Source organism: Athene noctua, chromosome 1 (genome assembly GCF_965140245.1).
Source record: "Athene noctua chromosome 1, bAthNoc1.hap1.1, whole genome shotgun sequence".
In the NCBI taxonomy this organism is placed as follows: Eukaryota; Metazoa; Chordata; class Aves; order Strigiformes; family Strigidae; genus Athene; species Athene noctua.
Genome location: NC_134037.1, coordinates 36,849,777 through 36,865,018, shown reverse-complemented (window position 1 = coordinate 36,865,018; position 15,242 = coordinate 36,849,777). Strand labels below are relative to the sequence as shown.

General features: G+C 39.0%; 1 protein-coding gene across 3 annotated transcripts in view; it reads right to left on the bottom strand.

The window, feature by feature from the left end:
• Positions 1-10,076: 10,076 nt before the first annotated feature.
• SENP6 (SUMO specific peptidase 6) overlaps positions 10,077-15,242 on the bottom strand; it is an 81,083-nt gene continuing 75,917 nt past the window's right edge. For all 3 annotated transcript variants that reach the window (XM_074895933.1, XM_074895931.1, XM_074895930.1), the window contains 3 exons: positions 14,041-14,109; positions 13,793-13,943; positions 10,077-11,037 (listed from right to left, as the gene is read on the bottom strand). In XM_074895933.1, coding sequence (XP_074752034.1) covers positions 10,828-11,037; positions 13,793-13,943; positions 14,041-14,109 — 430 coding nt within the window. In that variant the 3' untranslated portion in view covers positions 10,077-10,827. The remainder of the gene's footprint in view (positions 11,038-13,792; positions 13,944-14,040; positions 14,110-15,242) is intronic.

Here is a 15,242-nt window from a genome sequence, read left to right as displayed (position 1 = left end):
CCCCCACCGCATGCTCTGTGGTCACCGATCACCTATATGGATTTCCATTTTGGTGATGAACAGCAATTGTCAATAAAATAACTGCAGGCTCATCTGAAAAACAAAAGTAGCCTGCAGTAAATAGGTAACCTATAGATGTCAGGCATGGGGCTGTTCTTTCATAGAGCAGAAGCTACTCACCTGCAGTTAAATGAACTTCAGTATGGATTCTGTGAATCACAATACTGTGATAGCGTCTCACACTTACAGAGAAGAGACTTTTTAAAATGAATTTGTGTGGATATTAACTATTTTTTAAATATTTCTGTAAAGGCCACTGCTCATCTAGCATATTCCCAAATGATCGTGTCCTGTCAAACGTACTGTGAGGACTTCTCTTCCATTTCAGACATTTCATTTTAGGCATTTTTAGCTTTAACTTTTGAGCCAGTCTTGGGAAAGCAAAGTTAAAGAGGAATGAGTGATTGCCTTGAAATTCTAACACACCTTTGGACAGGGACCAGAGGAGGTCTATCAGTAATCTAATTCAGAAATGGGGGGCCAGCTGCAGCTGGTGATGTAAGAATCAAAAAAAAAAAAAATATAGTCTCAGGTAAAAGGCAGCATGAGTAACATGCTGCTAGGCTGAAAAGGAAGATTGCTAACGCTTCTAAGACAAGAGTGAAATTCTGCAAAGCCCTTGCAGGCACATCTCTCCTGTCTAGCCCTCAGATATCACCGTGGGGTTATCATAAAGAACGTAGACAGTTTAACGTACATTGCTCACTGAATAAATCCACTCCCAAAGATGTAGATTCTGTCGATTCAACCAACTTGCCTGAGGATCACTGCTGCATGAAGGAAGAAAAATACTTTGCCAGAAAAGTAGGCTGCCAAAGTGGTACATTGTTTCAGAATCTCTCAGCATTCCTTTGCAGTGCAGTCAAATGCTATCGAAAGCACAGACGAAATTTGCCTCCTCAGAACCTTCCCATACGTGTACTAGCTAGATTACCTTAAACCTCACCCTGAGTGCTTTCCTGCTGGTGAGCACCCCTTGAGTAGGGTTTTACACCCACACTTAAATTCCACTGCCAGCTCTTCAACGCTTTGTGGTAGTACAAGGTAAGGCAATCCTCACTGAGAAGTTAAATACTGACTGCAGCATATTTTCTCCTGGCGTGCTTATTTGGCCCAGGGAGTGACAAATTGCCTAGTTCTGACTCAGTTACTAAATCTGCTAATAATCTAAATCCCTTATCTGTTCACAGACAGTTCTGGTAATGGGAACCAGGTGGGAAAGACTAAAGATAGCCCATTAGTTTAGTTAATTCCTTGTGAAACCACATATCTGAAACAGATGCAGAATGAGATCTCAAGTGTAGACAGTGCAAATACTAGTAAAATGGGGGGCTTTTGGCATAAATAATCAAACCTCACAGATTCAGAATGCTATAGCAGCTCTTCTTAGTATGGTCAGCTTCTGAGACAAGTAAGGAAGAACTTTATGGGTAAAAATAAGTTTGAAATCAGAAGATGTTTCCGCCACTTCGCTGAACTCAAGGGGTTTCTGACTTCATAAACAAGGTGATGAGCACAGTAATTTAGTGTCACATTGGCTGAAAAATGGGAGGATTGTGAACAGAGTTTGGTGTAGCAGCTGACTACACAGGGGACAAAGCAGCTTGTCATATGAGCAAAAGGCAGAAATAATAAATCACAAAAGTTAATGTATTCAACAGGTTCTACTTTAAAGTACGTCTATCTTGTATGTTTCCCCAGAATAGCTGCAGCTAAGTCATATTTCGTTTCTAAAGGTAGAGTCAGCAGTTCCTGGTGCCAATAATGACACTTTCTAACCATTTTATAAATGCTTTTTACAAGACACTACATTTGCCTGTTTAAAAATATTTGAAGTTATTAATTGAGAGACCTCTTTGCTGAACAGAAAGAATACCCAATTATTCTAGAAAAATAGCAGGTATCAAAAACTGCTGCATTTTGCTTTCAGTGGCTTATAATACCTTCACTAACCTTCAGCTGCTGTTTAAAATTTTCCAAATTAGGTATTTGCTGCAAAATGAATGCTAGCTAAAGTCATTCTGCTCACAATGTTAAAAGAACAGTGACACCAATTAAGCTTTGCAAGAAAGTTTCCTACAGACTTGTAGCACAGATTTAAATTTAGCAAGTAATTTGCCTTGTATGCCTGAGGTGTGCCTTTTGCCCTTGAGTCTTGCAATGCAACCAAATTTCGCCAAGCTATGAACTTCTGGTGACTGTTACCTATGGGCTGTCCTTGACCCCTGTATCTTCATCCTCTGAAGAGCGCACCCGTAACTGCAGCCCTCCTGCTGCAGTGCTGCCCAGGATCTCTTTTGCAGCCACCTTGCACCTGCCAGGTTTGTCACACCAAGTACAGGAACAGAGAACAAGCTCACAGAATCCAAACAACAGAGTGGTTGAGGTCAGAAGGGACCTGGATGTCATCTGGTCCAAGCCCCTACTAAAGCAGGGCCATCTACAGCCAGTTGCCCAGGACCATGTTCAGATGGCTTTTGTGTATCTCTGAGGATGGAGATTCCACAGCCTCTCTGGGCAACTTGTGCCTGTGCTCAATCACCCTCACAGTAAAAAATATTTCCTGATGTTCAGACAGAACCTCCTGTGTTTCAGTTTGTGCCCACTGCCTGGCTTCATCTTGTTTGCACCCTCCCTTCAGGTATTGATACACATCGATGCGATTCTTCCCCCAAGCCTTCACATCTCCAGGCTGAACAGTCCCCCCAGCTCTCAGCCTCTTCTCATCGGAGGAATGCTCCAGTCAGTCATCTTTGTGGCCCTTTGCTGGACTCTCTCCAGTATGACCACATTTCTCATACTGGAGAACCCAGACCTGGTCATAGTATTCTAGGCGTGGCCTCACCAGTGCTGAGGGGAACCTCCCTCAATGTGCTGGTGATGCTTCCCAGTGCAGACCAGGATACTATGAGCTTTCTCTGCAGCAAGGACACACTGCTGGTTCATATTCAACTTGGGTGTCCACCAGGACCCCCAGGTCCTTTTCTGCAAAGCTGCTGTCCAACCACTTGGCCACCAGCATGTCCTGGTGCCTGGGGTTGTTCCCTACCAGAGGCCAAACTTTGCACTTCCCTTTGAAGGCTTCTGTCAGCTCGTTTCTCCAGCCTGTTGAGGTCCCTCTGGACAACATACAACCCTTCAGTGTATCAGCCACTTCTCCCAGTACTGTATCACTGAAAACTTGCTGAGGGTACCCTCTCCCTGTTATCTGGATTGTTAATGAAGATGTTGAACAGGACTGGATCCTGTATTCAGCCTTGAGATGCGCTGCTAGTTACCAGCCTCCAGCTATACGTTCTATCACCACCCTCCAGCCCCAGTTGTTCAGCAATTACTCGGTACAGCTCACTGTCCATCCAGCCCATGCTTCCTCAACGGCTCTGCTCAGAAGTTCCTTTGGCAACACAGTCATGGAGGTAAAAGCAGCAGCCTTTTTTCTAGGGTACAGATTGAAGAACTGAGTTTAGAGACATGACAAAAGAGATGTAGAGTCAAGAGAGACTAGGAGAAGTACCAGTGCAGAAGGATATTATCTGGGGTTTGGAAGGAAGGAAAACAGCAAGAGATAAGTGGTGCTTGTGCAAAATCTATAACAACTACCAGAACAAGTTCTCCACAGAACAAAACTAAGATTGAAGTGCATCAGTGTTTCTCTGCTGTAGGCAAACAACGGGAAAACCCACTGGAATTTGTGTACCATGTTTTCATCTAGGTAAGCAAGAAACTGACAACATACTATAACTGCTTATGGAGTAACAAGAACCGGAATTATGGGGTTAGTCCTATGAGTGACTGTCATATACTGACAATGGAAGTCAGAAAAACCCAAATAGGCTAAATGCAAAATACTCATTAAGCAAGACAGTTACAAGCACAAGCACTAAAAAGGTAGGAAGCCTCAAAAAATTGTTAAATTGTCCAAGAAACATTAATTTAGTTCACTTGCATGTACAAGCTTCTATGTGATCACACATAATGGTTTCTCCAGATACTACCTCTCTCAATAGATACTAAGTCTAGTGTTCAGGGAACTTAAAATTTTCACAGTAAAGACAACTGAGCTGTAGGATTCCTGTTGTTCCATGAGAAAGTATGATAATAAAAGAAAGTTTTCTCATCATTAAACTAACTAAATATTGTATTTCAGAAATGAACACATGATCTGTTGCTACAGGAAAATTACCCAGTATTTAGCAAGTTACTTGAAAGTATTTTCTAGTGGTCATTCACTATATTCTTATTTTCAGGTGCCCAATTTGAGATGCTTATGGTCAGATTTGCAGTATTTACAAAATCAAAGAAATCAAAGGACAGTTCTATACAAGCCCTGTAGAAAGCACTCACCTGTGTAAAGATCAGAGCAAAAACGAAAAGAGAATTAAACCCTCACTTCAACAGTAGCTTCTGATAATCTCAGGTCCGTAAGATTTCAGTCTAGGCAAACAGCCCTCCTAAACACAAAATCAGTTTCTCTCTGCAACTAGCTAAGTAAACAGCAAGCACCTTTTTAAGCCTACTTTTCAACACTCAGAAGTAGCTGGAGTGGGAATTTCAGCAGTTTAGTTATAGTAGATTATCTTGAACTAAAATGCTTTTAACCCTGAACTTCAGCGCTCAATTTGCAAAACTGAGATTATGACATCATGCAACTCTGACTGTGGACAAGAAAAAGCATGAAGCGAAGTTCACCCCAAGTTCAAATTTAGTGTCTAAATAAAAGCATTTGAATTGGACAATGTCCCTTTGAAAAAAGGAACCTCCTTTGACTCGGAAAATAAACTTACTTGCTTTACAGAGATGACTGTGACACAGGGATGCAAGTTAGATACTAAGATCAAGCTGACTATACTGCATCCACATTCATTAACTATATATAAGAGAGTGACAATAATTAAGAGTAGAATGAAAAGCTTACAAAACTGACTGTACAGTAGAGGGTAGACCAAACTAATAAATTCAAGCTAATAAATTCAATCAGGGAACACTGCCTTTGCAAAACAAAGGCCTCCTTTCCCTTGGGGGGGGGGGGGGGGGAGCTGTATGACTTCCTAATTAAATATCGTATCACAAGCTGTCCATGCAAACACATTCAACACATTAATCCAGACACTTGTTAAAAATGTCCTCTTGATTCTGGAACCTAAACATTCATTTGTAGTGGAAGGAGTCAGTGCAAATTTTGTCTGAAGTCTAGAAATTTCAGTGGTCTTGTAGCATGGGAGGAAGCTGTGCAACTTCTCACGGCCTTTTATTGCCCTTTTGTAACACGGACAGACATTATTACAATATTGTTTACAAAGCAGTTTAGGTTTCAGAACCAATTTAAGGAAGAAACATACTTGTTTGCATTCCAGTGCAAGTTATGTCCTATTTAGTGTCATTTTCTGTGAGAAACATGTCATGCGTTTAATAGTGCTCTTTGGGGATTAGCCTGTCTGATTTTCTTGTATTAGAGAATCAACATACTATCTGGCATATTACTGATGTATAGTATGAAATAAATTTCCAGGCTTGAAGATATAGAGTATTAAGTTGTCTAGAGCTAAAATAACGACTCTGAAAACCTTAATATTAAGGTTTTCAGCCTGCTGCATAAATAGTACACCCATCCTAGAGCTTTACATTTCCAACCAAGTATTTCCCGAGTTCCTACAACTAATGTCATAGGTTTGGTCCAATATATACTAATGTCTCTATTCAGACTACCACTGCACTCCTTACATACATATACAGGTAAGGGAAACACAACATTAGTTTTCCAGACTTGAGTTAGGAAGGACAAACCTGATGTAAACAGGCACTGTCACAGAGCTTGGTTTAAAAACTGCTATATTTGGAGGACAACGGGGGTAGAGCTTTGTGTAACTCTGCAAACCACTGCTGTGAGTTGCAGTTATATTTAGTGTGTGTGTATATATATATATATATATACAGAGTTCACATCAGTATATGTGCAAAAGTAAACTAAGTTCCTAAATTTAGTAATATGGTTAAACAGATAAGAGTTTTGTGTAAATAGTGGACAAATTTCACTAAGTTAAACTACTGGGAAAATCTAACATGTTTTAATTTTTGGGTTAAAGACCAGAGTCTAAACAGACTCTGAACACAAGAAGCTCAGGCTGACCGGAGCAGGGTGCTTTTCCCTTCAGTGGGCTCCTCACAGCTTACTGGGGAACAAATACTCAGCTGAAACAAACTATTCTGGCTCTCATTAAGTTTAAAGGTATTCAGTCAGCTTACAATAAAAGAGAATCTGGTCCTGACGATGGAATTTGTAAACATCACCTAAATCTATGATACAGTGGGACACATATACTATGTAGATTTGACTATTCCATTAAAATAAAACATCTACTTATAAAGTACATGCAGCTTTTCTGTTGCTGCTGTTTTTCTCATATACAAGAATCTTTTATTTAAAAAATAGTAAGTCTTCTTTCCTCCCTCTCCTGAATTACTTGGCATTATATACTGATGATTGTTTGGGGTAAAGTTGTACCCCAAAGAACTTGAAATAATCTGATCACAAAAAACAACAAAATAAGGAGAGATGAAGATGATTTAAAAAAATTTTAAAAAGAGGCAGTCAAGGTAAGTCTCTTCCTTGTTGACTAGAATTTGGATATTTTTAAATCCCTATAACCTTCTGCTCGTATCTGAACAGAGCTCATATCTTTTTAAGTATCATGCAGCAGAAATAGTGGTGTTTACTCTCCCCCAAGAACATCAGCTATGAGCCTCACAAAAAAAAAAAACAAAACACCACCCCCCCAAAAGAAAAAAAAAAAAAAAAGAGAGAAAAAAAAGAAGATCTAGCAAAGTAGCAGCCTGGCTGCTTGAATCTAGGTTGCAGCTAGTAATTACTTGCACAGCTGAATAAAGAATCCCTAAGGTACAGTGTACATTACCAAGTTTCCTTTTGTAACCACAGGTTTGCATGAGTCTACATGCAAATTTGTTAAAAGCAAGTGAAATCTAGCCTGTCAGAAAACAACTGACCACAACAGAGAGAACAGTCACTTTCCAGATTACATCCTCACTTAACCAGACTGGAACCTACAAAACAGACACCTTTCACCACATCTTTGAGCAGGCATGATTGAGTTAAGCAGAAAGGATTTGGTTTAAGAATATGGTGGTGAAAGATAAATAAAATGGCTGTTACCTCACTCTTACTGTTTCAAAGTTGCAGTTTGTAACATCAGCTCCCCTTTGGTTTCCAGCAGTCAAAGACTTGGGGGAGTAAGTACCTTTGTGAACTTAGGGCTCTGCACAGAGGTTCTTTAGGGGTACTAAGTATGGAGAATTTAAGAAAGACTGTTATAAAAAGTATCACACCAAAATGAAGTAATTTTTTTTTTTTTTATCCAGACTGCAGTACCTCTCATCATCATGGCCCAAGAATCAGGACTCAAGCACCTCTATAGCTACTTCTGCTGTTCAAATGCTAAACCACAAGTATCATGTTAGCAACAAAGAGCAATGTAAAGCTTTAACCAGTGACTGAAAATACATTCTGTTCTAAGTAAAAAATTACAGTGGATTGGTAAACTAAGGAAACTGCTGCAGTTTGTTAATCTGAAATGTCTAGTACTTCAATTTTCAGAGAAACTATGTTAACAGGAATTAAAAATCATACATGCAAAAGCTTCTTGTTCTGCTCTACTCATTTGCTATGCAATACATGAAAAAAAAAAATATCAAAAAATCAAAAGCATGCATGGTGTAAAGCTTGTTTGATTTTTCAACTCTTTCTTTACTGAATGTTTTGGAAGTTAAGATTCTTCCAAGATGAGAGTGTGGTGCAACCTCAAAAATCAACAGTTCTGCTTGAAATCTCCGATCTTTAAAAGAGTATACTCAGTTTCTTAAGCAAGAAAAATAGGAATGCCATAAGGGACTTCTTAAACATCTCTTCTGCTTTTGCAGCTATCCTGCAAATGTGCACCAGAAGTGCATGCATTTTTTATGCTAAGTAATCTAAAACTTCTATAAGAATTCTTAACTGTTATTCTACCCGATGTGAAAAACAATACAAACAGATACATTTAATTAGGTAGCCATCTGATACCTCATACCGCAGAAAGCAGTCATGCTACTCTTAAAAAGCATTTGTAATCTTAAATCTTATACAGGAATATAACTTCTGCCTTCCTCAGAGTGTACATGTTGTTATATAAGTATTAAACAAACATATCTAGTCCCCACCCCACTAACTTCCACTGAATAAATCTGATTCAGACAATTCACTGGTAAAACTTCAGATTGCAAAACACTAGTGTAGCTGAACATCATGTTAAGAAAAAATACCTAACAAGCACATGAGGTAGTGAGGCTTTTTAAACCATGTCAGTAAGGTTTTAAATAACTCATTCTTAATTCTGTGGGTTTTTTCTATTAACATCACATTTTATTAAAAAAATAAGTTTCCTATATTTAACATGTATATTAGCTTGCTGTATATGACTGAAGATCTCGAGACCTTTAACATTAAATGATAAATCAAACACTTTCTTCACAGCTTTGAAAACAGGGAGGGAGGAAGAAGGGGAGGACAGGAAAGAGGAAGAAAAAAGAAGGAAGCACCAGGCCATTCCTAGCAAGAGAACCAAATAGTTCTACAGCATCAAATTATGAACCTGCATCACAAATGTTAGAAAAAGGAAAACTAACTATTATATCGATCAAATATGGATATATTCCATATAATTAGAACATATCATTGGCAAAGACTAGACCGGGAATGAATACATTCTATTTGCAATTGTCTCTTCTCTGTATTTCCAAGAAATTATTTTCCTTCCTACAAGCCATCACTGATTTACTTGCATTTGTATAAACTACTATTCCAGTATGTCAGCTGCACTAAAGCCAGGAGTACAAGACCCTGCAGGGAAACAATCTGAAACTATCACAGACTTCACCAAATACTGGATAAATTTGATACGGGGAACAACTCAGAGGTGTTCACATTACATATTTGATTAGTAGCCCAGAAGACTGCCCCCACATACTTTCAACAAGAAACCTGTGGAGTTATCATCTCTAATATTACATATATATGTGGTGTTTACATATTCTCCACAGGGCCCAGGGTCTACGCAAGAAGAAAGAGATGAGGGAATGAACAACTCACTTAAATCCCTCAGGTTATCTGTGCAAAAGATTAGCAGCCCATGGTTGTATTGCTCCATGTGCAATCCCTATGCCTTGGTGAGTGAACCCCCTTTTACACAAAGGGTTTTGCAGATAGTCACCTGTAAAGAAATGCCCTGGCAGTAATGTCACTAGCAGTTGTGTTTTCAGGGTTTAGTGAGAAGGAGAACTCATGGAGAACCCAAAGTACTAGGTTAGATTTGATCTTGTATCTATAAACTGTTCTCAGGTGATACACAGTTCATTAGCTGAATTCCCTGCTTCTTCTCTTTGGGAGAAGGGAATGACAAATGACATTCCCAGTAAAAAAAAACAGGAGAGAAAATACTATCTGCAAGGAGGGATAGAAGGTCTCTCTCTTCCCCCAACAGATTCCTTCCTGGGAAGAGACAGTTTCTGTTTCCCTTAAAAGGTATCTATAGCAGAAGACTGGATATACATATCCTTGCACAAACCATTGCTTACTTTCCTCATTTGAATACCAAAGCCTTTCTGTAACACGGATAAAAGGCTATGTTTGCAGTTTAAGTAGCAATGGCATTTTAGATTGTTGTAAAATCAAAATACACTGGAAATATCCAAACAAATCCCAACATTAGTCTGACGCTACCTAAAGCCAAGAACAAACAAGCAAGCAATGAACACTGGTATTTTGGTTTTTTGCGTGAATATTACAAAAAATAGTAATCATACACTTTTTTCTTTTTAAATGTTCATTACTTAGATAAAGCACATATGAATGTAACATTCAGAATTGTAACATAGAAAATGTAATGTGGGCAATTTGCTATTCCAAGTACACTTACCAAAATACAATTTTATAATGAAGAAAGTCTCAAAATACACCTGTACAACACTTGGGATCCACAAAATATGATTTAATAGTATCACTCAAGATCACTTCATTGAAACCACTTTTATAATACTGTTTGAATAGTCATCTCTGGTCAAAGAGCATTCTCCCCCTTTCCCTAGCCCGTCCCACTAAAGCAAGGGTGGAATTTTAATTGCAATGCATATCTTTTAAAACCCCAAATCTGAAGCAGTCCTAGTAACTATTACACTGCCTACACTTAGATACTGGGAGGATGGGAATCACCCTCTCTGAGGCCATGGTACATTGAGACACCCATATTACTGTTTGTAGCGCAAGCAGAATAATCTTGTAAAGGGCAACTAAATAGGGTCAAAATATGAATTATCTCACTACCAAATCATTCCCTATATGTTACTTAAGTCTGTAACATTACAACTTTACTGAAAAAGAAAAAGTTAACCATTTTATCCTATAAATATTTTCTTTATTTGCTTTATGTTTAGAAGTTGCTATTTAAGTTCTATTAACAGAAATACATAACAAAAGCTCCCTAACAAGTGGAAAAAAAGTAATTACAAATGCTGAAAAAGTTGGCCTCATTAACATATGTACAGACTTGCTTACTTAATACACATCTTTGTGGGAATTAAATCATTTTATGACACACATTTATACAGGCATTAACATTCCCAAGTAACTTTGAGCAGAGAATATGCCAAATCTTTAGTCTGGGCAGACAAAAATGTAATTTCAGTTTTGATTGTGGAGCTAACATGCAACAGATGCAACATTCAGTCTGAGCTGCTGTTGATAAGTTGTTCTGTTTTTTCCTGCAAAGGTCTTTCCATTGAACTTGGGTCCTTTTGTCCCTTCTTTTCCTTGTTCTGCTGTTCCTGCAGCTTCAGGATTATTTTTCGTATTTCTTCTCTTTTGGTTTTCATTCTTGGGCGTGGAAACCAGTCTGTTAAGTTCATTGGTAGCTCAAAACTCAGAATGGGATTCTGAAAAGAAAGATAATTTGAAGTAAGGAGTTATTACCTAAAAGATTGGAGAGAACTGTAGTGGGGAAAACTACATTCTTCTCCACCTCATTCCATTATCATGGAACAAAATTTCTACAATTTTTGTGTTTTGTATGTATAAAATTAAGGTAAAAATCAATCAAGCTTCAGTATGTTACAGAGCAACATTCATTCAGATCACAGTTCTGATTGTAAGAATGCCCAAAGAATCTATTCAGTTTGCTACATCTTTTAGACAAAGCATCTGACTGCATAAACGTGTAAAATTGTTCTAATTAAAAAAAAAAAAAATTATTGTAATGATACAGAGCGTTTTTTCTTTTTAAAGGATAACTAGCATCAAAATATAGAGCTGATTAAGAATCTCTTGCTAAATACTCCTGCTCTTATAAACACCTTTAGGACCACAACCAACTAGGAAAGACAGTTTTACATTTCACCCTAAAAACCAGGGTCTGTGAAAAGCCCCTGGCTACCACCAGCCCTTTTTACACTTACATTGTTTTCTTGCTAGAGGTCATTCACCCACGGAATTGAGAGAAGCTAACCAAACAACAGTTTGTGGAATAGTGTTTTCTCTCAAATTTCTCCTTTCGTGTAATCTAGTTTACATCATTAACAGAGTTATTTAAGACCAATTTACTTCACCCACTGAGCTAACACTAGCAAGGCTACTTGGGAAAAAACTAGTCACATTTTGCACAGGAACATGTCAACACTTGATGTTGCACTAGCAATGTCATCGCACATCCAAACAGAACATTACCTAGATTATATGGCAATAAACCCCCTGTGCTGAACTGACTTGGCAGATGAAACTACCTAACGCCAGCAGTAAGCAGGCTTCAGGAGAATGACACTAAAAATGCAGAAAACCATGAGCAAAAACTGAACAGGTTTTCCATCATTTCAGTTCTGAAACAGGCCAGACAAAGGAATAGTAACATTAACAAAAACTAATTACCGTGGTTACCAACAGCAGAAAGGTATTTCACATTAATCCGAACACACCCTTAACAAGGGCTCTTCGTTGTCGTTGCTGCTCACTTTGGGGAAGACAGGCCGGGACATGGGTCAGTGCCCAGCTGTGCGGGTATTCTGCCGCCTCGGAGCTCCTCCTGGCTCTGGGAGTCGCTCCGGGGCGCCCCGCTCCCCCCCGCCCGGCCCCAGGGCGGCCCCTGGCGGCGAGAGCCGCGCCCCCGGCAGCCCGGCCAGCCCCCCCCGAACCGCCGGAGGGAACGCGGGGACCCTGCTTGTGGCGAGTCAGAGAGCTGCCTCCCGGGCCAAGCAGAACCGGCACGGTGCAGAGGGAGGGCTCAAAAAGTACTTGGTGTGATAGCTGACAGGTACGCGCCTCATTACACCACCTGCCCTGCCAAATGAGTCGTGGGTTTAAAAAACACTCATCATGATTTTAACACTTATTAGTAAAAAGGAGATACTTTTAATAAATCCACAGAGAAAAAAAAGATGTGCCTGAATAGTCGGTGAACATGAAACTCAGCACCCCTCCCCACATACTCCCCATTCTGTTGGTAGAGCTGCTGAAAACAATGAGACCTTGTGCAATTTCTCAACCACATCAGCAGCTGAAATTACTAGTTCAGACACTGTAAGACAGTCAAGTACTGTGCAGCCAGTCCAGGTTTTCCTATTCCCACTAGTGTTACTTCTGAGAATACCTTGTGATTTGCTCTCTGACATATCTACATGCCATCCCTATTCCCTGACAGACAAAGCTGCTCCATACTGCAAGGCCAGGCAGGACAAGAAGTTCAGCCCCATGTTAATTCAACAAAAAATTTGCATGAAGGAAGGGGCTAAAATGATTAAAACTTGGTTGCTCCTCACATCCCCTGTGAACAAGACAGGAAGCACTCTAGCACTCAAGACAGGATGGCTCTAAGCTCCCCAGGGCTCAATGGTAAAGAAAAAGCTTTTGGCTTCCATTTGCATGAACACACTCTGCTAAAGCCCTGCTCCTCTCATATAAAGTACATGGGAGGGGAGGGTGGACAGAGAAGAAACCACCAGCTTTCTCAGGAAAGATTAGTTACAAGAGAAAGTGCTCTGAGGTCCTACCAACTGGAGTTAGTGTTCCAACCAGGCAACATCTCACCTGACCATCATTTTTTCCTTCCAACCCAGACCTGAAGGTGCTACTGTCTCTACTTCTGAAAAGTACTGTAACTTGAAGACTGAGACAGTTAACATTAGTGAGACTTGAAACAATTTCTTCAATGGAATCAACATTTGGCATTTAGCTGTAATGTTTCCACTTAAATATTTTAATGAAAATTATAAAAACAAGCTATATTAATGGATTTATTCAATCTCACATTTCTTAGCGAAAAAAAGAACAAGCTTTTCATTACATCTTTAGTTTAGTTTAGATTTTGAGCTCAAATCTGAACTGTCTTTTAACAGATCATTTTAAAGGGTATGCACTATAAAGAACACAAAAGGAAGACTCTAAATATATTTTCTTAACATTCTCTCAGAAAATTCCATAGCTTCCAATTTCTGATATCATTATTAGTCGCATGTATGTAATTAGCTTACTTTTCAAAAACAGTTATGCATGTTAATGTGTAACTAGTTTAGAATGCATAATCTAATAAATAGGTACAAAATCTACACTAGAGAGCCTTTTATTATTGTAATAATTTTAATAGCTCATATTTGATTACTGTGGGAGACCCAAAAAAATACATACATAAACAAGTATACGTACCTCAAAAAAGCTCTCCACATACTGTAGTATGTACACTCCACAATCACTGAAGTTGTTCTGTTGTGGCACTTTTGGGTTGGAACCTTTCATGACATCTTTGGAAAAGCTTCTTCTGTTGCCTTTCCTGACTTCCCATTCCACCTCTAGATATCTGTGATAAAAGACCGTGTAAATTCAAACTTCTTTTTTCTTGCAGAATTTTGTAAATTAAAAAAAAACAAACCCAAAAACCCAGATAAGAAACTTACTCCCTTAGTGTTTTCACAACATTTGACCTGGAAGGGCCTCTCAGCGAGTCCATAAGCAAAATGCAGGGCCTGAGAGAGAACAAAATTTTTAAGTACGTTTTAAAGCAGTTTGGAACACACAACGTTACACAGCTAGCTAGCTAGCTATAAAGTAATTTGTGGGGTGACCTTGAACAAAACTAGATCAATACTATGAGTTTTGCCAGCACTGCTGTAATCCCCTAACTGGGATAGCTACATGCAAAGTTATCTTTAGATTTTACTATACACTAAGTACAGAGAACTTCAGAATACACTTAGAAAAAATACTGCTGTCAGACTGAAAGCATTTGCAGCAGGCAAAATCTACTTGCTTAAACCCCCTCAGGTGTCTAGTGCTCTTTTAGATGCACAAGGTATCTGGGACACCGTCAGAGACTAGAAAGTAAGGCACCAAAACCATCAACATCCTTCTGGAGTAGCAGCTGGAGACCAGATGGGATAGTCCACAGCACCTAAGACAATGCTAGGCAGGCACGTTCAAGAAGTGATCCCAACCAATGAATCTGAAATCTACCTGCCAGTTACCCACAAAACACACACCTACTCTTATTTGATAGACTTTAGAAAAAAACTCTATCCATAAACAAACATTTTCTACATAACTAAGTCTGTTTGAACACTCTCTTGCACACTACCCTATCACTTGATCTAGAGGATACTACCTTCGCAATAGCTATAACAATCGTATCAGCCGCCTTATATGCAACAGCTGGATTTACAAATCAAAGCTAACTCATACCAGAGTTCAGAATCTCAGCACTAGATGTAAAATATATTTTGAGGAACATATAGGATGCAAACTACTTTTCACAAAGCTCTGCTTTCTCTTTTCTAACAGCAACACACATGCATTCAGACAAGGCATCCTTTATAGAAACTGTAAACTAGCAAATTCAGACAAAACATCTGACTGTGTTTATGTATAAGTTTGTTTGCATTTATAAATTATTTTACACATATGCAATTTTTAGGCATAAGCATGTAGTCACTTGAATAATGCTTGCTTTTACTTGTGGTTCTTTTAATTTCTGATAAAAGGAAGTTATTATTTATGTAAACAATGCTCTTTTAAAATGCACAGTCCAGTACTGGGGGGGTGAGGGGGGGCAGGGGAAGAAGTGAAAGCTTTTCAAGGTCATTTTCTTTTTCATATAGAATTA